This window comes from Asterias rubens, chromosome 5 (genome assembly GCF_902459465.1).
Source record: "Asterias rubens chromosome 5, eAstRub1.3, whole genome shotgun sequence".
Taxonomy (NCBI): Eukaryota; Metazoa; Echinodermata; class Asteroidea; order Forcipulatida; family Asteriidae; genus Asterias; species Asterias rubens.
This window is the reverse complement of record NC_047066.1, coordinates 1698399-1723167: the sequence shown is the minus strand read 5'-3', so window position 1 is coordinate 1723167 and position 24769 is coordinate 1698399. Positions and strand designations below refer to the sequence as shown.

The 24769-nt window shown below is 36.3% G+C and overlaps 2 protein-coding genes across 3 annotated transcripts in view; both read right to left on the bottom strand.

Annotated features, from left to right (window-relative positions):
• Positions 1 to 1299: 1299 nt before the first annotated feature.
• LOC117290724 (lysophospholipase D GDPD1-like) lies at positions 1300 to 12059 on the bottom strand. 2 transcript variants are annotated; one of them, XM_033772260.1, is made up of 10 exons: positions 11919 to 12059; positions 10421 to 10567; positions 9709 to 9751; positions 8364 to 8499; positions 7912 to 7957; positions 7396 to 7520; positions 6324 to 6413; positions 5730 to 5869; positions 3122 to 3221; positions 1300 to 2842 (listed from the first exon to the last, which is right to left on the bottom strand). In XM_033772260.1, the coding sequence occupies exons 2-10, from the start codon at positions 10557 to 10559 to the stop codon at positions 2657 to 2659; spliced, it is 1005 nt and encodes a 334-aa protein (XP_033628151.1). In that variant the 5' UTR covers positions 10560 to 10567; positions 11919 to 12059; the 3' UTR covers positions 1300 to 2656. The 2 variants fall into 2 exon arrangements, with proteins under 2 accessions (XP_033628151.1, XP_033628152.1); XM_033772261.1 differs by lacking the exon at positions 5730 to 5869 and adding an exon at positions 4559 to 4698.
• Positions 12060 to 13452: 1393 nt separating this feature from the next.
• The window catches only part of LOC117289998 (mitogen-activated protein kinase 1-like), a 41023-nt gene continuing 29706 nt past the window's right edge, over positions 13453 to 24769 (bottom strand). The window contains exons 4-8 of the mRNA XM_033771205.1: positions 24240 to 24429; positions 23557 to 23761; positions 22067 to 22225; positions 21205 to 21314; positions 13453 to 20300 (exon numbers count right to left, since the gene is read on the bottom strand). Coding sequence (XP_033627096.1) covers positions 20160 to 20300; positions 21205 to 21314; positions 22067 to 22225; positions 23557 to 23761; positions 24240 to 24429 — 805 coding nt within the window. The 3' untranslated portion in view covers positions 13453 to 20159. The remainder of the gene's footprint in view (positions 20301 to 21204; positions 21315 to 22066; positions 22226 to 23556; positions 23762 to 24239; positions 24430 to 24769) is intronic.

The following is a 24769-nucleotide window of genomic DNA, read 5'->3' as shown; positions in this document are numbered from 1 at the left end:
AAGGTTGAACTGTTTGTGTCCAGAGATTTGTGTACATATTCTTTCCTTGATGAAACATTGAGTTTCAATGTAAAAACATTCAGTGACAGCTAATTTTAAACTGAGTTTTTGTAAGCATAAATCTTTTCGGAATTAAGCAACTTGGAAGAAAACCCCCAAAACAAACATAAAGGCAATCCCAACTAAATAAGGTGATCAAGTTTAATGAGTGAAGTTTACTTCAGATTTCAAACATAATTTGAGGGAGTTATTTTCTGTTTCTTGTGCTAAAGTTTTCTTTCTTATGACAGTACAGTTGCTTGCCAACAGTGCCTGAAGTACAAGGCCCAAGAATAAACTGAGAACAAAACACACATTTTAATATCGCCTTCAACATTTTTAACTTGTTGGTGTCAACCGTCTTTTATTCAATCAATACTGATAGGAGTACAATAATACTATAATAATTTTGGGGTGCCAAGAAAAGTTGACTAGAGCGGCTGCAAGTTCTGAATTTAGGCGTCGGTGTGGCAGGAGATTCTGTCTCCCATACGGCGAACCGTGTACAAACTACTTCCGATAGCGCCCTCTTTTGAGATATCTACCTTCAGCCCATGTTAATTTTCCATAATTATTGGGGACAGAATCTCTGGCAGACCGATTCCCTGGGACACCGGCACTCTACCAACCTAGCTATCCACATGTTCAAGTCCTGCTGTAGTCAATTTTTCTTTGTTCCCCTCAAACAAAATTCCTAAAATTTTACCCTGTGAGTTTCCCTCATGGTTTATTAATTGATTAACTCTAAACTAAGTACAAAATAACTATAAAGTGTGCGTTGATTGTTCTTGTGACCTTTTTAAAAAAACAGAAAGACTCATTGCAATAAAATAATGATCTGGGACTAATGTCATTCCTTCAAAATTTTCTTGTCAACCCTTGAATTTTTACAAAAGGAAAATTATGCCAATCGCCAACCACTCCTTTGAGGGTGAGACTGAGATTGGTCAGTTCCTTGCTCTATGGTCAGTTGATGAAACCTCTTAAGCTTTCTTAGCAACATTCCAACTTTTGAATCATCCTGCCATCATTCCTGTCATGTTCCAGAGCCCACGCATGATCAACAATGCACATTCTTTCCATACAGAAATGGCACCAGGCTATTTCCCTTCAAAGATATTGTGTGCATTCGTTTAGCTTCCCTGGGTCTACCTCGCGGTGCTCACTCGTGTGACAAGAGCTAAACGAACGATCACACTCACCCTCGGCATGTGACCCACTCCACAAGCAGGGCACTGGGGGCTGACCCGGGTGAGCCCCTGGAATGACGTCAAAGCTATTCGAACGTACCGGGGTGACCCAGGGAAGCTAAATGAACGCACCCATTATACATTATACAGGGTTGGTAGAGCTGACATAATAGTTGCAGTTTAGTGTGATCAATCAAAACAAGAAATAACAAACCTGTGAAAATTGGGCTTTATCCCTTGTGTTAGAAGGGAGAAAATGAAGGCAAACGCCAAAATAACCCGTAAATAATTTAGGTATAAGAAAAATTAATACCAAGCCATACTCAGCACGAGCCTTATATCAATTTACATCAAAAACATTTGGGTTAAAAACTCACAAAATATCCTCTTATTTATACAAATTACATATTGTAAATTACTGCACTTGTTTTTAATAAATACACGAGATCTAAAACTCTAGTGAACCATTATTTTGGTAGTTTTTTTAAAGTTTTTTTTTAACAAAACCTTCTAATACCACTGTTTTGTGTTAAGTTATCTGAAAAATTTGTACAATTGCAACACTATAAATATTTTTTTCTTTTCCTTGCCTGTGACGATCGAAGTGTAAATTCCCTCATAGAAGTTTGGTCATTACCTGTAATGGGTAAAGCTCCGATGCTAAACCAAGACAGATTTATAAAAAATAAACAAGAACCAAATACAGCAACATTTATGTTTGTGCTGTGTCATGTGTGTGTACATTTTAATTGTCACGGTACATAAATCATATAAAAAAATCTAAAAGTATAAACAAAATGCTAAAAAATATTCATAGTTGACTGAAATAAGGGCACTTTTTCTCTAAAAATTAGGTGACAATCGATACCAACACCAGACAATTTCCTGCAAAAAATCAAAACTGGCTTAATTTGCTCGTCAACTAGCTGAAAATGAGAGCTGTCAAATAACACCTAATTTTTGCCTATATGGGTTTCAGTTGTCTCTACTCTTAATGCTCGATTTTGTCATGGGAGCGTCACAAATTATTAGCGATTTCACAAACTGGTGACAAATTAAGTTGAAAGTCTCAAACAGCCAGTTAAATATTAAATTCTGTTTCTATAAATAAAAACAAACTTTAAAAACACTAATAATTAAATAGTTGCATTTGGCCCTTTAATACATGTACCTCTGCACCAATAGATCCTTACCCAAGAAATATGTTAATTGCACATCACATAACTTTAACACAACTGGTTTGAAAATTGTTTCTGTTTAAAAAAAAACGTTCTGGTTGTGCAGCCTTATCCCCTTGTAGGAGTTTGCCGAGTCCCCCTTGATGGGAAGATCATCTACAAACGTAGCGTGTAAATAGCATGTTTCATGGGAAAGAATTATTGAGACAATCTCATCATAAATCCATCATTACTAACACTCAAGTTTCTTCAATTATCCGCCTCATTCTCAAATGTTTGATAGTTGTCATTATTCTCATGAATTGTGTCAGCTAGATGCCCATTCTGGCGCATATACTCGGCTAGTTTGATGGGATAATCTGTCATGATACCGTCCACTCCAACATGCATTGCTCGATCAAACTGTTCCTCACTGTTCAGAACCCACACGTAAATCTACAAGAAAATAACAAGAAGTTAACATTACTCTTTAGGAAGCGACCTAGAACATGTTTTCAATGGTTCAGAAATATTATACAAATGTTGAATGCATACGAGTACAATAACAGCAGATAATAGTAGTACCCATGTTTTAACTACTGTTGAAAATGTTTTATTTCAAAATATCCTTTATTTTGAAACCTAGCCCACTAAATCTAAGCCAAAACTTTGGTCACAGCTTCAAAGACCAACAACCCAAACACAAAATGGACCCCAAATCAAATGGTGACTTACCTTTATTCCTCGTCTTTGTAGATGTCTAAACATTACTCTATTGACCAATAAGAAGTCCAGGAACCAGATTATAGCTTTCATCCATTTCTTCTCAATGCCACTTCAGGGTGAAAATAGGAACAAAAAGAATTGTTAAAATATCAGACATGAAATAAGAAATTATACTAAGTTTGTATCTATTCACCTTATGTTGGGGCAGAATTTCTTTAAGACTGTATCTTTTCTACTGTGCATTTATGTATATTTGTCTCAGGTTGTCTGAGTTTTAATAATGTAATTCTCAGTGTTATAAATGTCATGTAATTCAGTCTTCGGCTGCAATGTGTTTTTAGCAATAAACCAATTAATAGTAATAGTAAATAATAAATAGATGTTTTGAGGGAATTGTGATGACTTATACATTCAGAGTATGCCAAAAGAAAGATAATTGGCTATTTTTTTATATCCTTTGACAAAAATATAGGTAAAATAACAAACAGCCGTTGTGTAAGTATTGAAAATAGCTTGTTGTTCTGCCTACCTGTTCCCGAATACGCATACATACTCATAAACCATTTTGAGATATGGTGGACACAGCCGTTGCGCACTATTTGGTTTTGGCAAGGGCCCCGTCCACCCCCTCAGTCATGCTTTAATAACTGACCGTGTCTTCCGTGCCAGCTCATGGGGGACGGAGCTCCACTGGACCCCCGCCAACAGTCCCCTACAAAGGCTTTCGACTCCGTACTTTGCCGTATTCAGGAAAGACCGCCCTTGCATGGACCCAAACCAAACAGTGCACTCCTACGGTGCCCACAATATCTGAGCCAGGCTACTTGGAGTAGCGTTTCTATTGTTTATAGGGCAACCAAGGCTTGATTTCAAATACAATCTTTTAAATTTCTCATGACCAAATTTAAAATGGCAATGGCTATTTTCATATGTCAAACATTAATTTATTTTATGGTTCAATACGAATTGAGACCCATGTGTTAGTCCAATAGTTATGAAAGTATTAAAGAAAACTCATGCAGTTAGTAAAGTTAGTATGAAGACAAGAACACTTGGCGATCTTACACTTGGCGAAGTTACATGAGTTAGAGGAAACAGTTCTCTAATCTACGTAACTAACTATTGTCTAAAATCTAACTCTTTTTAGAAACTCAATGAAAGACATACATAGTGCAGCAACCAAGCACAAACAGCAGTGCGACCAAACTATTAAAAAACCCAAACCACACAACTATGAAGACAAGAACACTGGCGATCTTACAAGCTACATGAGTTAGAGGTAACAGTTCTCTAATCTACGTAACTATTGTCTTAACTCTAACTCTAATAAGAAATTCCATGAAAGACATGATTAGTGCAGCTCCCAAGCAAAAGCAGCAGTGCGACCAAACTATTAATAATCCCAAACCACACAACCATGAAGACAAGAACACTTTGCAATCTTACAAGTTCTTGATGAGTTCTCTGCCCATCGGAATCTCAAAAAAGTCCTCCTTGAATGTCAAGAATGGCAGGATACCAGTGTAGAATGCTATCAAGACTTTGAATGCAGTTGGCATGCTCATTATCAATGGTACCCCAGGTGCCTGTTTTGATGGGTGAGTGGATGGGACGGGTGGGTAGGTAAGTTAAAATGAAAAACTATCTTATATTTTAAGTGAAGAATATTTTCAGCATAATGACCATGACCATCAAGCCCATTTCATACTGCGAATGTGAATGGATAGGAATTTTGACGTCACAGGGCTGTTTACACAGCAAATGTTTCACAGGAGTTGAGTAAAAGTCGACTGATGTGATTTATTTGTTGCAAATTTGTGAAATCACACTTCGCATCGCATTCGCAGAAAGTATGAACCAGGATTTATGTTATGGTAACTTGAATGCAACTAGCATATCAACGTCAACTCAATCGAAAGCAGCAAAATAAATTGTTAATGCCTTGCAAACTTTTTTTTCAAGACGAGCAGTTTGAATGTTTTATCTTTGTGTTATAACTTTTTGTTTTGGTTCATACAATTATAGTAGATGCATATAAGCCTGTTGCGAGATTTAAATATTATCTGGTACAATGACGTGCTTGATCACAACACAAGTTACCACTTAAATTTGAATTCCTCAGACCATAGAGACAGGTGCTATGTCATTTGGGCCGGGGCAAGCTTTTGAGTAGTTACGTAAGTGATGGCTAACACCATACAACATTTTGAATGAATGTGTATGGCAACAATCGTACCATCGTCTTAAGGTTGCTATACAAAGGCGTGCCCCTAACCTTTTCACATAGCAACTGTCTCTATTGTCAAAGGAATTCAAATGTAAGCGGTAACGTGTAACTAAGCACGTCATTACACATACCTATATTCAAATCAAAAGGCTTATTATTGTATACACATGTACAGGGTAGGTTATATCCCTGTCAAATACATATTTACACCATTATTCCACATGTAGTTCATAACTCAAAGATAATGCATCCAACATGTAGCTCATGCTCTTTTGAACACAGACAGACCCACACATACACAATAACTTGTTGGGGCTAACTAGGGTGATTGATTTCCATGGCTGATTACTTCCAACAAACTGACAAATCAAAGAAAACTCTTTTCCTTACAAATTTATCATGATGACAGACCCCATAGGAATTTCAACAAAGCTTTCTTTGAGGGAACAGAAGGGGAGGAGTCCAGAGTAGAAAAGTAGGAGGAGCTTACGAATCCCACTCATGCTGAATACGAGGGGGTGCTTATGGCCCTAAAAGAGGGGGAAAGATTAATTACCAATTAATTTCCTTGAAGACACTTGACACCTTCGGTTTTTGTTTTTCATACCCCACATGGTTTTTATCAAAGATACATATGAAATTAGGCAATTTCTATAAATCATTTTAGAAACCTGACAACACTAAACAATAAGGCTGTTCCAATTCCAAGTCAGAACAAAATAAATTCAAGGTAATTAGACAAATTTGCTCAAGTTGAACCGGCCACAATTTCAAATGTTTTGACGTGAATCTCTGCAGAACCAAACAGACATTTCTAAATTGATTTACAAAAATCTTTGAAATTCATACAAATTTCAATTTAACCCCGTTAGAGACACTGACAGCAGTCAAAAATACTTCTGTATCTACAGTACAGTGTATATGAGTTACTTTTCCGTTAATGTCTTTATAAATTGTTTGACAACTTGGTCATTTAAAACTTACTCGTTGGTGACATTTTTTTACGATGTTTTCTGAAAAGTTTCCAACAACCGTAATCTCTTCTCTCTCAAATTCACAAATCATCTCTAGCACCTGGAAGTTTAGAAACAGGGATTCAAGTAATCAGTATCTATTAATGGGTCAACACCGTTCTCCCTTCATAGTGGTCCGCTGTCCAAATAAGGGTAGCAACGAGTTCTTGAACTGCCGTTTAAAATCGGCAGGATCAGCCCGGAAATGACCTTGCAAGGTTTTAAACGGCAGTTTAAGAACGAGTCACTACTCTTTTATTCCCATTCATAAATGCCTTTTTGGTTAAAATGCGTAATAAAGTATGAAACTCTTTTAAACTTATCCGTTTTCCGACGTCCTTGACATGTGTTGCACTTTTATGACAGAGACATTTTTTTGGATATGCATTCGTGCACGTAGTAGTATGCATCTAAATGTATCCGAAGACAACCGGTTATAAACAGCTCCTGCTGGTCATTATCAACCGTTTAACCCCCCCCCCCCCCCCACTCGACGTACTCTCCACCAATAGGAATAGCGAAACTGTCCAAGGTATTTATGAATGCCAGTAAAAAAACTTAGGACCAGTCAAAACTCACTTGAAATGGTCCAGCTGTCTAGTTCAACATTGAAAGAATACATAAAGTATGGACTTGTGAAAAAAAAGGTGAACTAGTGAAATAACAAGCTAGTACTGCTAGTCAAGTGAAAAGCATCTGAACACAAAATAAAATTCACAATATCCCGCAAACTTAGTAAATAATGATAAAGGCGTGCATTTATAAACCAATCCGTATATTAAATTATAATGGGGTGCTGGCAGCGCAAGTTTTTGTACACTAAGACATGCGAATTCTACATATTTTCTAATTTCCCGAAATGTTTTAAATGTGTGTCAATAACTACCCAAATGGTTTTTCATTTTTTTTTTCTTTTCTATTTAGAAACCTGCATTTCCATATTTCATAGACACAGAATCAAACAATACAAAAAATACAAATAACCAAAATTCTGGCATATTTTAATAAATCTTCCTAGATAGTTCTTTATCATTCTTACTCACCTTGTTAATGAGGTCATCTTCGTCTCTCTTAATGTCTAAATTAATTGGCACATCAGGAAATGTCTCAAACACTTCTCGTAAAAGGGGAATCTTTCTGTCATGTGCGCTGCCACAAATACTCTGACCTATAAAGAGACATGAATAATGATTACAACAATGGGTTACGTAAGTTGCATGTACAGTCAACTTGGTATTGGTTTTCCTCCAAATACAAGTCTGGAACTTCAAAACCTGCTTGCAAAATTCTACATCCTAAGTTTTCTGAGATTGGCAGCGAGAAAACAAGACTACAATATCAACACAACTTACTCCAGTTTACTTGGAATTGTTACGTTGGAATGGCACTCAATCGGAAGTACAAGAGCAATCCTACACACGTTTGAATGGAATGTTAAGGCGGTCCAATGGAACGATCAATGTGTACGCGCTGGATCACTTATCCGATCCAATTTAAACAGTCATAACGCTCCCACTTTTCTGACCTAATTGAATCCAAAACTTGAATGTTTTTCTTACCTTTGCAGAAATGTACAGCAAGTGTTCGTGAAATCGGAGGCAGGTCCTGGAAGAAAACACAGAGGCATTTTTTTGTTTACAATGCACATATTTTGTAGTAAAGATGAAACAATAATCAACACCAAAGTTTTCTTTGTGGAAAGTAAGAGCTCAAACAACAGCATTACAGTAATAAGGTCCATTGTTAATTTAGATTCCAGGATTGCATCGACTGAAGACAACCTCTTGCTCAACTACTAATGTGAATTACACCTCAGATGGTAAGAATTGCGGCTCAGAAGGAAACGGTAAGCCTGTACTCCGGAGCTTGTTCTAAAAGAAAATTGCAGGGCCTAGTCATATTCTTACTGGAATTTTGATGATAAGAAAATCTCAATGCTGGTTGCTTTTAAAACAAAGAGGTGTCAATACAGGTGTGAAACTTTAGCATTTTTTATTTTGTTCTCCCTTACCTTGAAGTTTAAGTCACTTATGTTTGCATCGACACCTGTTACTCTCTGAAGGTGATCATCATGTGCCACAACGACCTCTTTGTCTTTCGTAATCTGACAATCTAACTCAATCATATCCATTCCTGATGCCATGGCACTGAAAGATGTAAAACAATCACAAGAATTACCAAATAAAAATGCCTCTAGCTACCGAGCAATCTCGGTAGTCTAGTTGGTAAGACACTGCTCTAGAATTGCAAGGGTTGTAGGTTCGAATCCCACCCGAGTAATATGCCTGTGATATTTTTTCACAGGACTCGGGGGAAGTACTGAGTATACAGTGCTAACACACATCGATGTATGGGTAAAAACCAAAATTAAACTTAAAATGAGATGGATGGTCCTTAGGAACGGTTCATTCATTGTTTGAGTTGTTGATTATATAGGGCCTAACTATAGGAATGATTCAGGAATGATTAAGAAATATCATGGGTACATGTATGGGGTGGTCCAGTGGTTAGACTGCAGGATTTGCAATCACAAGGTTGTGGATTTGAATCCTACAAAGCCTTGATTTGACAATGAGAAGAACAATTATTGTCGTCTAATTACTAAATCACAATATTTCTTGATTTGTGCAAATCATAATCACAGACGTTAAACCAATGTTTGTATGAGAGAGACTGGCTGTTGCCAGCTTGATGTTTATATCCCCTTGTTGGAATTTGCCGAGTTCCTTTGATGGAAAATCACATAAACAAACAAATGGTAAATTTCAATCTGACTGGTTATCAGTTAGGATGTTTATACCAGTACCAATCCTCTTCAATTTGTTTCTATTTTCACTATAAATGACGCAAACAACTTCCAATAGTGTCCACTGCCTTTAAGTGTTGATTAAAAGTTACTTAAAGGCAGTGGACACTATTGGTAATTACTCAAAATAATTATTAGCATAAAACCTTTCTAGGTGACAAGTAATGGGGAGAGGTTGGTGGTATAAAACATTGTGTGAAACAGCTCCATCTGGAGCGCCATAGTTTTGGATAAAGAAGTACTTTTCCACGAATTTCATGTCGAGACCTCAAGTTTAGAACTTGAGGTCTCGAAATCAACCATCTAAACGCACACAACTTCGTGTGACACTATTATTCATTATTATCTCGCAACTTTGATGACCGATTGAGCTCAAATTTTCACAGGTTTGTTATTTTATGCATATGTTGATATACATCAACTCTAAAGGCTAGTCTTTGACAATTACTAATAGTGTCCACTGCCTTTAACAAACCTCTTATACCATCTTTTCATTTTATCCAGTTCAATCTATGTCGTCAATAATTCTAAATGAAAAATGTATACTTACTGTTTATAAGCGGTTATTGTGTTCTCCAAATGCTCCCCAGCACCTTAAAAAACAAAAAACAACCAGACAACAGAGTAACTGTCACAGCAACTGATTTGGTGCAGTCAAAATGTTAGCAAGTTTCATGGGGAGTGCTTATAATGGCCACAGGGCTCGAGTTTAGGGGTACAATCTGCAAGACCGTAGGACTTTTAGCCCAACTCTTTAATTGCACCAGAATTAAAAGCATTAACAAAATATTGTATCTCATTTGTCTTAAAGCACTGTGGTCTACATGAAATGCCGCTACATGTGTATTTAAAAACTCATTGTATTGTATTGTATTGTATTACACTAGCTAGTTTGAGTTTTGAGCCCTGATGGCAGAAAATTATTTTATGTCACTTCTTTAAAGGGTCTGTACTTTTTGTAGGACAAAAAACACAATGTCCACAGATTTACATTAAACTTACACAGTTTGAAGATAATGAAAGTATTACTTGCTGAGGTGCTGTAGTTTTTGAGAAATGAGTAAAAACAATGTCATGAAAATAATTTTTGTCTCAGTGATGATGAGACGAAAAATATTTTAGCATGTAAAAATATATTTATTTTTCATGACATTGTTTTACTCATTTCTCAAAAACTACAGCACCTCAGCAAGTAATTGTTTCTGAGAAGCTTTCTACCATCATTATCCTCAAACGGTGTTAGTTTATCTTTAAAGGTTTACCTCCTCTATGAGCAATCAGCCTTGCATTGATCTTCAGCTGTTTCTTACGATGAATAAGATTCGGAAATCTTAACAAGAAGATGGAAATCACAGCATAACCTCCGACTAGAGATAACGGCACGATGACTGCTGCTGACATGGCTTTTCCTAAATCATTAGAGAAGTTACAAAATGTTTAAATCTAAGACTCAGTATGACTGAAGATGTCAACAAAATTTGAACAAGGAGTACAGCGGTTAGTCGGTCTATGTTGTGGTGTCCAGAAATCGGACTAAAATTTAATCGTGCTTATAAATAGACAAAATAAAGGGTTGTTTCCTTCCTCTCACCCTCATGCATGTCATGTTATAACATGCGATAATCCTAACACGAGTCGCAGAGGATGGAAGGTTATGATTATCGCAACATCCTAATGATATTAGTACCATGCCAACTCACTGGCATTCCTCCGTAAAATAGGAGTTTGGGTGCTTGACCCAGCCTACATCTAGAACTCATTATGATGAGATTTGTTCTGTTATCGTCTTCAAACGATAGTAAAGTAGAGAAGGCCTTATTCTTATTCTTATTCTTTATTTGGCCAATAAACAATTACAAATACAAGCAGACAGTATGTCAAATATAGATAATTATAAGTACATGTACAAAAGTAAATACAAAGCAAGAAAAACAATAAGGGCACAGGAAATTATAAAACAACCCTAATGTGATGGCCAGGATCAACTACTCTACTCCAAGAATAGACCTTTTAAATCACGATTCTCGCCTGGCTGATTTTTCTGAATTGTCGATATAAAAGGGGGAATTCTGGATAATTTTCCGCACCTCGCCACCACTTTTTCACTCTTTTTTTACCAAAAGATATATCTCATTGAGGTAAATTAGATACTATATTATTTCATATCGAATGAAAAAGTGGTGGCGTGATACTGATAAGGAAATTTTTCCTTCCTTCCAACAATGTCTTTCAACAATTGAGAAATATCAGCAAGATGGGAATCACGATAAGGCCTTCTGACTGAGGTTGGTTCTGTATCGTCTCCTGATACGGAACATACCTTTTATAATGCAGGGACTTTTGTGGGAGAACTGGGATTCCGAGTACTGCCCTACACACATACATCATTCAGTCAGAATCATGACTCTTATTAACCGAGACTTCTTGAGTCTTGACTGTGTGAGGGTGTCATTAAAAAGTTAACAAATTCACAACTTTCTACTTTAATTGTATTTTCTAATGCAATGGCGGATAAATTGGTGGCGACGTCCGGAAGATTATCCTAGGATAATTATAGCTTAATAAGAGTGTCACTCAATGACTCATGTGTGCCGGAATCAAAATTCGAACCACATTTCACAAACAAACACGGATAATAATATGTTTTATGATGTCGGCCATCACATTGTGATTCACAGCTTGAATTCGGGGGCCAACTTTTATTGGTCCAAATCTTCAGACGCTTTACCTACAAAATTACACAAAGAACAAAATTCTTACCTTGAGTTTAAAGGTTGGTAAAAGAACAAAGATTCAACCAATACAAACACAACCAAGACTTATCTTAATAATTGTAAGAGTTCGAATCGTTTTTGCCTAGTCACGTTGTGTGTGTGAAAACGCAGTCTGTGTGATTTTGGTCGGTTTCTTCACCGGCGTATTTTGTTGACATACCTACAGAGGGCGCTGTTTACTTTTGACAGTGAAGAGAGGGGTGGGCGGGGTTTGTAAAGGGACTTTGCGAATTATTACTGGAAAGCTCAAATAAAGTCAACTTTAACCAGTGCTTTTAAGCCAAATATCAAAGCACTGCTACATAATGACTTGCCTTTCTCTATGGATAAGTCTTTACTTTGTTTGAAGCTTTTTAACCTAGGAGAACCAAGAACTTACCCTGTTTCTTTCTTGAAACTTCAACTCCCCAAGCATGCCAGGAGTATGCAGAATATTTTGACAACCAAATTGCATTATTATTCAAAATCAACAATTTACTCAAAGGGGTGATGAGAAGCCATTTCAGTATACCAACTGTCATGACCAGAATCCACCCCCACTATGCTATCTAATTGTTTATTTTCAATGTTGACTATTAATTCTTTTGCTGTTAAATACATTTATTTCTTTGTGCAGCTCCAGTAAGTGGCATTAGATTGCGAGGTTTTTGAGTCTCGGTTTAACTTTTTAGATTATAGGCATATGTCACTGGTTTGTTCTTTTTCTTATTTTTATTTTGGTACGCCGAATAAATAATAGTAATAAAAAGATCCAATACCTCTCAGCTGCCACATGCTATCGTTATTACGGCTGTGTTTGGTAATACCTTAAGAAGCAAAATTTGTTTACTGCAAACTGGAAGACAGGGTTTTTCTTGTGTTCGTTTGTTACTGGACAGGACCATCAGTTATAAAAGTGGTTAGACTTCTCGAATCAGGACACAAGTGTCAGGACTTTGACTGGAACCCGCACCCTGCTGATCAAAAACACCAGAGCTCGAGTCCAGCGAGCTAAACCACTTGGCCTAGACACTCAGTTAGCAGTATAAGCAGTTTACTTTTTTAATATTTTCTCCTAGAAACATTTGTCATTTACACCAATCAAATAAATAATATAATAACATATCAAAGTCTTATGCAGCGCATGTATCTACCAAACAAGGTACTCAAGGCGCTGAGTATATACAAACTTTCAGGAAGATAGGTTATTGCAGTGATTAACTCCGAGACCCAATTATGTAGCATCTTATAAGTGTTTACAAGGTGCTACGGCGTGTACAGCAGCCACAGGCAGGAACACCGGGGCGAATCCTTACTCATTTTGATTGAGTGCACTAGGTTCTTTTACATGTGTTACAAAACAAATTGGACCAACGGTTTTATGTCCGATCCGAAGGACAAAGCAATGGTCAAGTGTCTTGCTTTAAGGACACAAGCGTCACGGCTGGGGATTCAGAGATTTATGATTGCTGATCAGAAACACCAGAGTTTGAATTAATTGCTCGGGAAAATAATTCAAAATAATTGCATGGAGAAATCGATTTAATACAACTTAGAAGCTTTTATTGAGCACAAGAAGAATGTTTTTACATTGATTTACTCTACCATGGCAATCTACATATAATGTAGTCAGATAAATAATTCACATTATGATAAGCTCTTTTTTTTTTTTTTTGAAAATAATTTTTCCTTTTTTCTTTAAAAAATATGTCAATTCAGATAAGATATTTAAGCCTAAACAGTCATCTCTTATACATGATTTTCCCCATTTGTGTATAGCTTTGATTAAAGTTACAACACTGCTATAAAAAAGCAATTAAACTCAAAATAACAAAAACTCTATTTTTGTGGATTTTCAATGGTTTTGGTGACACCATTCAAAATGTGTAACATTGTACATCACATGAATCAAATGAGTTTAGTTTTACCCTTACACCAATGTGAATTAAGCTCTGTTTACTCAGTACTTTCCCAAGTTCTGTGAACAAAATCCAAAGGCAAATGACTTGGGTGGGGTTTGAACCCAGTACCAAAATGCTAGAGCAGATGTCTTACTTCTAGACCATCCAGTTAGTCCGATAGCTAGAGGCAGATCAAATCTTAAGCAGCGAATACCGAGTAGCGAGTAAGAATTCAAACTGCCTCGGTCTAAGCGTAAAAACCAAAATGTTTTTCTTTAATCCCTGATGATTAAGTAAACTTATATAAACATGAATTAAATTGAACGGTTCGTCAACATTGGAGTTGTCTCCTATATTCAGATTCAATAACCCAATGACATCCTACACAGCCTGGGTTTACACAGCGCTTTTATCAGGCATATCACTACGCAATTAAGCAATGAAGCCACGAAGGACATGGTCTCTGTTGCCCTGGTCTTGGCCTTAGTGCCCCGTGAAAAGTATCCCAAAAACTTAATACGTTTCAAGGGAATAGCCCTTTGCAAAACCAAATATGTTGCCCTCTCAAAGATGAGGTTCAAGTGTAAATATCAATGAATGTTCCCAAAATGAATCCCAAGTTACTCATTCTACTCATCAATGGCGCTTTGATCTGTTTGAAAATAACAAGAAATTTTGAAAACAAACTATCCTTGATTACGGTAAACAAAAGCTACAAATTTAACTTTCTGCATACCATTTTTTTACCAAGAATGCTTGAATGGACTTTTAATCGGAGTCTTTCTGGGATGCTAGGTGGCAGCAGACTTACCAGGTAAAGCCATTGTTCTCAGAATTCTGCGCATGTTCAGAACTACGTAAAAAATGGAAATTTACTTGGTAAGTCTGCTGCCACCTAGTGTTGGAAAGTCTCCTAGTGTAATTCTAATAGACAGAGACTATAGTCTTGTAGTTTAATCAATGTAAAACAGTGTGGAGTAAAACATCGCCACAATTAAATATTGGGAATAAATACTTCTAACACTGGAAAGGTAAGAAAATGTTTTCTATTGCAAAAATGTCATTTTGATCATAAATCTAAAAAATGGATTAGTATTTTGTAAAAAAAAAAATGAAATGTTGAGTCCCTCCCTTCCATACATAAAAGTTTACCTTAACCCAAAAGTTTATAAACCACTTAACGTATAAAAATCAAATTTCTATTTAATACTTTTGAATTTACTTCTAGTTGTTATACAATGCACTAACACAGTTGAAACTGCTGCAAAATTTGTGGTCAACATCATACACAATAGTAATCTTATGAATTATGTAGATAAATGTTTAATATAATTAAAACATATTGAATGATGGCAGAAATAATGTAATGATTTTTGTACAGGCAGTCTTTCAATGCTATAATGTTTGACCTTTCTGAGGTGTACCAAAGTCATTGCCCAGTTGCACAGCTACTTCCATAGCAAAACGATCCAACTCGAAAAATTACATTTTAAGAAAACATTTTGCTATACCAGGACAAAAGTATAACAGTGGCCAAGATAAGACATGATTATTCCAATCATACGTTATATGCCTCTGAAACTGTGAAATGAAAAAAACACCCTAAAATTACCAAGACTTGATCTTATATTAAAAAAAAAAAAATATTTGAGTTGAGCTGTTATGCTACGGAAGCGCCGAGCTGCGTTTGATTACACTTAACAAGATTATTGTTTAGACTCTTCCAAGATTCCATTGCTTCAGAAAAATTCAGACATTCTCAGCCTTTAAATGACTGAATGCAAGATGAGGCATTTATTAGTTTGAATCCTTCTTATATAAGCAGCGCCCTCTAGTTCTGGCCATTGTATGTTTACAAACAGGATAATTTTGCGCATTTTTGCGCATCTGCGCATGAAGAAATATCGAGAGGTACAAGCTTATTGTGAATTGAAAAATGCAGTGTGCAAAAAGGTTGCTTTTCAATGTCTGAAATTATCTGGAATACATCTCGGTATGTTTGAAGATCAGACAGAAACAGTTTTTAATAAAACCCATAAAGCTTAAGATTGAAATTTCCATTATTATTTGAACAATCTACGTAAGAAAAGGCTACGAAATTATCAGACAATTCTGCACAATATGAATATAAAAAAACACTATAATGAATTGTTATGTATCTACACAAACAGTTTTGAAATTCAAAATTCATTTAAATGGAAACATTTTTCAATTTGCGTCTTCCTACAAAATACGTTTTGAAAAAATTGTCTTTGTATCTGTATTTTCAACAACCGTTAACATCAGTTTCGTTTTTACCCATACACCGATGTGTGTTAGCACTGTATATACTCAGTACTTTCCCCCAAGTCCTGTGAAAGATATCATATGCATGTCACTCGGGTGGGACCGTTAACATGGTTGCCAGTGATATGCAAGTATCACAGAAAAAATCTCAAGTTTGAAATTGCTGGATGATCCACAAGTTTAAGAATCTGCTTTACTCTTGTTTTGAACGTATCGTTTTAGACAACAGGTTGAATTCAAGAAGCCCCGCCCATAAAAACTGGCAAAAAATTACCAAGATGATGGAAATTAAAGACAAACATCAGAACATTTTAAAAACCATAAGCTTTTTTGGGTGAGTGTTGGCTTTTTAATCACTGATGTTGTCTGGCAGTTGCTAAGGTGGGCGGGGCTTAGAGGTGCTTCAATTAATCATTAATTATATGTGTCATCAGAATGCTGCAATCTTGGTCTGATACCCTGTGTACTTGATGGCAATGATGAGAATAATTCTGATTCCATGAAATTGTACCAGACTATTATTAATCCCAGCCTTGTTTTGATAACACAAAGATGAAACCAACAAAAATGGCTACATTCCGATAACAGCAACTTCACTATGTTTCACAATATAAGTGAATTAAACTCTATTATTATATCCCTCCCCTTTCTTAAAAAAAAAACAATGATGTATCTGAACCTCTCATTTTGTAAACTAATGACTTCTTACATGTACAAGTATTTGTTCATTTTCTGTATCTGCAATAAAAACTGACGTTGATTAGTGTATATTCGGTTAGCTTTACTAATTAGTACTTAAACACTATTTTTTAAGAACACAAAATATACCAGTGCGTCACTACATGTATGTGTACTTAATGTAAATATACATTATAGAGAATTCACTACCACAGTTAATATTTTGTTTCTGTAAATCTATGTACAGGCTCTTATAAACTTCAAATTTGGTCAGTCATGATGCTTTTATACAGCATAGGGAAAAGACAGGAGGGTTTTTCCTTTATGAAAAAAGAGACTAAAAAAGTTACAATGGGGGCAAAGGTGGGAGGTGATAGTTTGTTTGAGTCAGTATGTTCAACTTTGGGCTGCAACTATGTTCAACTATTTTGTTTTGAATACTCGCTTTTAGAGTTATGAAAAACTCGATCATCATTGACTTCCTGATAAGAACTCAGTTCTCAGGATAATTGATTGTACCTAACAGACCGTTGTAGTGCTCCTTGTACCTCACAAACAATTGCAAATACTCATTCTCATCACATAAAATGGGGACCAGACTAAAATCACTTCAAGCCTCACTTTGGACACATTGACTAAATGGAAGAGAAAACAAAATGGCTGTTCTGTAGTTAGAGTCTAAGATGAAACTGAAAATCTTTCGAGGCCTCTCTCCGTCTTTGTAACAGTCTTGATTGGCGTCGCTGTATTTTGTATTAGTCATCAATAGTCATTGGGTGCACAATCAAAGGTTTGGGAGGCTGACTCGGAAGGACTGGGCAAGTCTATGATGCTGAATTGTTTTGAGCCAGATGTTCATGTGATACTGTCTTTTCTCCAATCATTCGTATTGCAGACAGTAATTTGTGTTGCAATATTGGTGACTACGTTTAACAAAATTAACGTCGCAAATCAAGACTGTATCTGCAATAGTCCATAATCACAAGCATGCTTAAATTTGTCCTACTTCAGATAGAACCTTAAATACTTGAAAACCTTTTTGAGAATATCTACAAAATATAAATATTTGATGAGGTATAGACATCAAAGGTATATCAAATACTATGGTACATCAAACGAGCTTCAAAAGTTTATCAATTGGAGACATTTAAAATTACTTGATAAATGTACAGGTGTTGGTTAGAGCAGAAGGTAGAGTTTTTTCGAACGGGAAGGAATTAAAATTTTGCATCTAGAAATTAATCTCTCTCTTACAAAAAGTAAGATGGTATACACCCATTTCACCTCACACCAAAAAAACACCTTCATAAAGTATAAAACATAACCTACCAAGATATCAAACAGACCTTTTCTGGTGCTAAGTATTTCTTGTAAGGTGCTAAATAAACATCAGACACCAAATCTGCACACTATCTGGTAGTGAAACGCTACACAAATTGCAGTAAAATATATTCATCTTTTCTCAGCAGATTCACAAGTAACAGCTGCGTTGCCATAAACAGACAGAAAAAAAGGAAATAAAACACACAAAAAAGATTGACAACTTTCAAAATGCTAGTAATATAATATTAATAGATCATATCTTATACAAGATCAAATACCGTAGAAAATCTCTAAACCAGTTCCAAATTTCTTACATTCAAAAGCATGTCTCATTTCAACAGTTTAAGTCTCCCTCGACTCTTCTTTTCAAATCTTCAAAGATAAGCGAAGGTAAAGCAATTGCCAAAAATAAGAGCTATGGCTTGAACATCAGCTGTATCAAGCTTCCTACACATAACAGTTACTCCTAAAATTGGCATTCAGTTGTAGCCAAATACACTCTGTTTATACTGTCTTTGTAAGCTCACTTTCTGTTATACCTTCTTTGCTTTTACATCATGCATGTAAACCCTAGTCTTCTTTTAAACAACCTCAAATTCATATATATACTCTTATTATTATGTAATACATGTAGCTAAAGTTTTGTTTTTATTAAAGTTTATAACAAAAAGGTTCTAGTATCTGAATTATCTAATAAAAACATAGTATCCTCTCCTGTAACCAGTGCAGATCAAACCATTCCAAAACCACTCTTTGTTGGTGTAGCTCATTCCAAACAATTCCAAATCAAACCAGTGCAAAGCGGTTCAATCTAGTTCAAACCACCTCAAACAACTTCATGTTGAAGAAGTTTTACCACAATGCCAAATAGCATCATGCATGCATCAGATTCAGGTAACTGAACATTTGGAGTTCATCGATTTGACAAAAATCATTCTGTCTTAACATATTCTATTCAAATCCGAACTGAAATAATCCTATCTTTACAGTCCACGATATTTATGTCTGGTGACAGAAGCACTGCTTATCAAAAAATAAATTCAATCCAAAACCAAAAATATCCCAAAATTTCAACTTAACCTTGTCATGTGGCCAACGTAAGCTTCACAAGAATCACTTACAGTTTCTAATAATACAACCTCTCCCAAACCATGTCAAAGAATCAATGAAACAATGAACGAATCTTGTTACACATGCAGCCCCCCACTACCCCACCCCACTTAAACTCCTCATTAAACCTTTATTTACAAGTGGTCCAGCTCATCTTTTTTGCTTCACAACAAAACCTGTCACCATCGGACCAAAACACTCACAGGTAGTCCTGACAAATAACCGTAGAGGCCAAGTCACACTGCAGCGACAACGAAGCAATCACAATACAAAGAGAACACTTTCTATTGGTTGACATGCTCCACGCAGAATACGCCCACGCTCATTCAACCAATCGAGGGCGTGCATTGTTAACATTCTCGTTGTCTTTGACGTTATCGAGGCCTGTGTGACCAGGCCGTCAACCTTAATGGCAACTGGCACACAAAACTAGCAAACGATTTGAGATAAGCCCTATCTGTGTGTTTTGTTGAAAAGCTTCATCTTGCAGTGATCAAGATTATCTAAGGTTAAAAGCAACACAAGACTACAGTATCGCTTTACTTTCGCGGGAACAATTTCAGAAAAGCTCTTACGCAGAAAAATAATACAAGTTAAATGCTTACCAAAAAGAATCAGATGACTAAGCAGAAACAGGTTACCAGCCCGAATACAATGTAATATATATGTGACTGGTTTCCTGCGTATGCTAAAAATTGTCTCAGCAAAATTTTCTGCTTAACAGTTTTTTGAAATTGGGACCCGATGAGTTTACAAATCTGCAAGAACTGGTTTGCCCACATTATACAAATGACATGTGGAAACAACATACAAGATGACCTGATCTCATTCTACTAAACAAAAATCAGAAGTGGTTAAAACCAGTCAGATCCAGATCAAACCGGCTACAACCGGTTCCTGACAATAAACAAATATGTGTTCTATATGCGATGTTGGGACTCACTGTCTCCTTAACTCATTTCTCCTTCATTCATATCATTTCTTGGTAAAAGTGCAAACTTTGTGGCTTCTGCAAAGATCAGTTCTTTCAGTTCCTCTTTGGGAAGATCGTCCAGCTCCGTCTCAAACTTAAAAGGTTCTTCTGCCACAGGCTGCAAAATACAAGAAATGGTTTTTCGATTGAGTAGATTGCTAAATAAACCTTCTGTTTTGGATTAAATCTTCCATTATGTTCAGCTGATGATGATATAAAAAAATCTCTAAATAGAGATTTAAAAAAAATAAAAAATAGCAAGGACTGAAGTTATTTCTATTACTATTTTCTATTAAAGGATTTGGGTACTTTTGTTAACACAATGTCCACAGATTTACGTTAAATTTTCACCAGTGGAAGATAATGTTAGTAGAAAGCGTACCTTAAAATATTAGTTGCTGAGGTGCTGTAGTTTTTGAGAAATGAGTAAAACAATGTCATGCAAATACGTTTTTACATGCTAAAATAATTTCTGTCTCATGATCACTGAGACGAAAATTATTTTCATGACACTGTTTTACTCATTTCTCAAAAAATAAAGTGCCTCGGCGAGTAGTATTTTCAGGGAAGCTTTCTACCATCCTTATCTTCAAACTATGTAAGTTTAATGTAAATCTGTGGACATTGTGTTTTTTGTCCTACAAAAAGTACATAGACCCTTTAAAATAAATTAAAAGAGTGTTGTCCTATTGTGAATGGCTTTGGCAAATCGGCCCTATTAGCCACATTCGTGTTCATAGCTGTAGCCATAGTACCATGTGTAAACATAGCCAAGGCGTTATTGATTAAGAGTGGCTAGTTCAGGGCTCAAATGGTACACTGGACCGCAGGCCTGTCTGGTTCTCATGTGTTTTAACTAGCATTTGGCCAGCGGACCACTGTTAATGCTGCAATTTCATGGAGACTGACTGCCAAGTGGCACCTTTACATGCCTGCTGCTCGACCACAATGTAGCAACATCCTTCAAACTGCAGCGATCTCAACTGCCTTCCAAAATGTTCTTGTTATTGTTTTGGACTTACCTCATCGGTGGGGTCATGGTACTGCTCCAAGTAATCATGCTTCAATGCATCTTCAACTGTTATCCTCTTATCTGGATTGAACGTCAACATCCGATCAAGAAGTGACAAAGCTGTTAAAACAGAAACAAAAGGATTATTAGACTAGGACAAACAATTTACCAAAAGAGCACTAGGGTGAACAACTAAGTCCTGGGCCCAATTAAAAAGCATGTAAGCACAAAACATTTGCTAGGCACAGGAAAAACCTTGCTTAGCAAAAATAGGTTTCCAGCCAACATTCCATAAAGTTTACACTGTTGGGACTGGTGCCCCACTTTTGTTTGCTTAGCAAAAACATTTGTTAAGCACTTTTTTCTGCTAACCAGCTTTTCACCTATTAGCAGAGAATGGTGATTGTAAGCAAAGAATTCAGCGGTAAGCAGAGCCATGAAATTGGGCCCAGCTTAAAGGTACGGTCATAGTAAGCGACATGATGATAGCCTCGTTTTGGATCACATTGTTGTGACAGGTGCCCAACCCATTTTTTGCTTAGTAAAAAACAAATTCTCAACAGGCAATTGAAAGCTGTTGATAGTATAAAAACATTGTGAGAAAGGGCTCCCTCTGTAGTAATGTAGTGTTTGAGAAGGAGGTAATTTCTCACTCAAAAGGCATCTGAAAGCACACAAAATTATGCAACAAGAGTGTTTTTTTTAAACTACTCTCTTGCAACTTCGATGACAAATCAAGCCCAAATTTTCACAAATTTATTATTATTTTTTGCATATGCTGGGATACACCAAGTGAGTATACTGGTCTTTGAAAATTACCAAAGGTTTCAAGTGCCTTTAACAGCTTCATGAAATTGGGCGATGGTTCTTACATTTAGGATCTACTGGTCCATAGAGTCTCTTCCAAGGTACTGTAGGTTTGTGTGGTAGTGACTGCATGTAACCACGAGCTTTATCATTGTGAATACAGCCAAGATCCTCAGAAGACGGTGATCCAAGAACATTAAGAATGTGATTCAATTGATCCAAGTCTAAAGGCAGTCTGGTTAAGGAAGGCACTTTCTTCATAATAATAACAATTCTTATATAGCACTTTATTACACCCCTAGGGGCATATCAAAGCCATCATGATAGCAAAACAAAATTTCCTCCAGGTTCCTTTCACATTTTTAAGGTTTGGGTAAATGGAGTTTATTGATCAAGAGTGGTTTCCAAAAATTTGTATCGCAAAAATAAAAATATTTTTTTCCAACCTTTATTCACAATTTTTAGTTAACAACTTTTTTATTAAAACAAATTACTAAGTTACAATTAGCGACCTTATAGCACTGAGCTGACGATATGCAATTGGCTTTTTAAAGGAACACCTTGCCTTGAATCGGTCGAGTTGGTCTTTGAAAAGCGTTTGTTATAAAATGCATATGATTAGAAAGATATTTTACAAGTAGAAAGTAATGATCCACACAAGTATCACTCGAAAGTGCGTGGTTTTCCTTTTACCTCGTAGACCAACACCGTCAGCCATTTATGGGAGTCAAATTTTTGACACCCATGAATGGACGACCGTGTTAGTTCGCAAAGTAAACGGTAAACCACGCAATGTTGAGGCAAAGTTGTGTGGATCATTGTATTTTACTTTTAAAACATATTTCTCACCATATTTAATAACAAATGGTTACAAACGCTTTTCAAAGACCAACTCGACCGATCCAAGGCAACGTGTTCCTGTAAGTGTTTATAACCTTCTTCAGCACAAAGAATATCATGCAATGTATATCGACCAGGTTTGAGGTAACACCATGCGTTGTGTCTACTTGATGGGTAGTAGAACATACAGAAAGACAAGTTCTAAAAAGAACATTATCTACCCAGCAACTAGATACACACGGTGTAATATCACAAAACAAATAATCATTGATACCTCACCATGTCATGCCTCAAATCCTAAATACCATGCAAGATAAACAAAAATCAGGGATGTGATAGGCTGCTGAGAAAAAAACCTGAACTATCGAGTGCAAAGCATGCGAGCATGAAGTCCAATTATTAACATTTATCTGTAGTTTGAAAAGCCCTACTCTGCAATCTGGGGCCTTACTATATGGTTATACCCTCATTTCTTTTAGAATTTGATCATTAAACCAAAATGTTATTTTTTTTGGGGGGGGGGGGTGGGGATAAAAACAGGATTTTTTATTTTTTTTTTTTTTGGGGGGGGGGGGGATAAACACAGGATTTCTTTTTTGAGGGGAAAAACAAACATGGAGTTCCTTTTTAAAACTGAAGAATCACATCCCTGAAGAATTAAGTCAAGAAAAAACTTGGCAATTGTGTTGGACCAGCCCCGATTGAAAAAGGATACAATGTTTCCCAGGGAAGATAGGTTTCCCGTTGAGCATCTCAGCCAAGATGCATCCCACAGACCAGATATCAATGCTTTTGTTGTACCCTTTGGAGTTTAGCATGATCTCTGGAGCTCTGTACCATCGAGTGGCTACGTACTCCGTTAAGAACCCTGTATGGTCGTGGACTGGGTCGGCTATCCGGGCTAAACCAAAATCACAAATCTATGCGGAGAGACGATAAAATTCAATATTGCATTATAATCAAAACAAAATTATAGTATTACACCAATAGTCTTGTTTTTTATAATTTAACACATTCAAAGGAATGTACACCTTTGTTTTTCTTTTACCATTCGATTGTGTTAATACTATATAAATGTAGATACATACATTTTGTACTTAAACCAAACTAACCGGTAAGAACTTCTTTCAATTTTGAAATATTGCTTAAGATGCTCGTTAAGACCAAACCACCCACCCATAACCACCACGTACTTCAAGAAAATACTGTTTTGTTGGTGCAAATATCGTGTATTTTGGTTTGGCTTTAACAATGAAGCTCATAGTGGAGGATGTCTCATGCGAAAAACTTCTGTGTACAATTTACATCCTTTGCATACTCCGAGTCTTGCACATTTTAAACAGATACAATGACATTGTGATATACCCATATGAGATAAATTCTAAGGCGTCTTCGTACCTTCAGATCACATGTAGTATTAAGCAGTAGGTTACTGGGTTTGAGATCTCGATGTAGCACGTTGGCCGAGTGGATATACTTCAGACCTCTCAGGATCTGGTACAGGAAGTAGCATATGTGGTCGTTACTCAGTTTCTGTGTCTTCAAGAGTTTGTACAAATCTGTCTCCATAAGACTCTGCACAATGTAGCTGGGCATTCAAGATGAGGTGGTTAAGGAAATAATGACATTGATACTGGATGTTGTGACCAAGATGATCTACAGAACAGGGTATACATGGATTGCACTAAGCATAATTTATTCAATTCAATTCAATTCAATGAACATTTATTTTCATGTTGACAATAACAATTTAAGCATACACTAGAAAACAAATACCAATGACTATAATGAGGGGCGGATGCAATGTTGAAATTTGAAGATAATAACTACAGAAATTAACGTAATAGTCAACATGCAGGGAAAAAGTTTAAGCATAATGCTTTTGTATATTTCCCTGAGACAGACAAGGACTTGGACGACAAGGACAA

Bases quoted from the DNA above. Each gene is read 5' to 3' on its own strand.
- LOC117290724 (XM_033772260.1), bottom strand. From the start codon at position 10,559: ATGTCAGCAGCAGTCATCGTGCCGTTATCTCTAGTCGGAGGTTATGCT. The intron at 5,870-6,323 runs GTAAGTTTTAAA...CCCCTCTTTTAG, and splicing joins TAAAAAAATGTCACCAACGA to GGCCATAAGCACCCCCTCGT. The intron at 2,843-3,121 runs GTAAGTCACCAT...ATTTTCTTGTAG, and splicing joins TACAAAGACGAGGAATAAAG to ATTTACGTGTGGGTTCTGAA.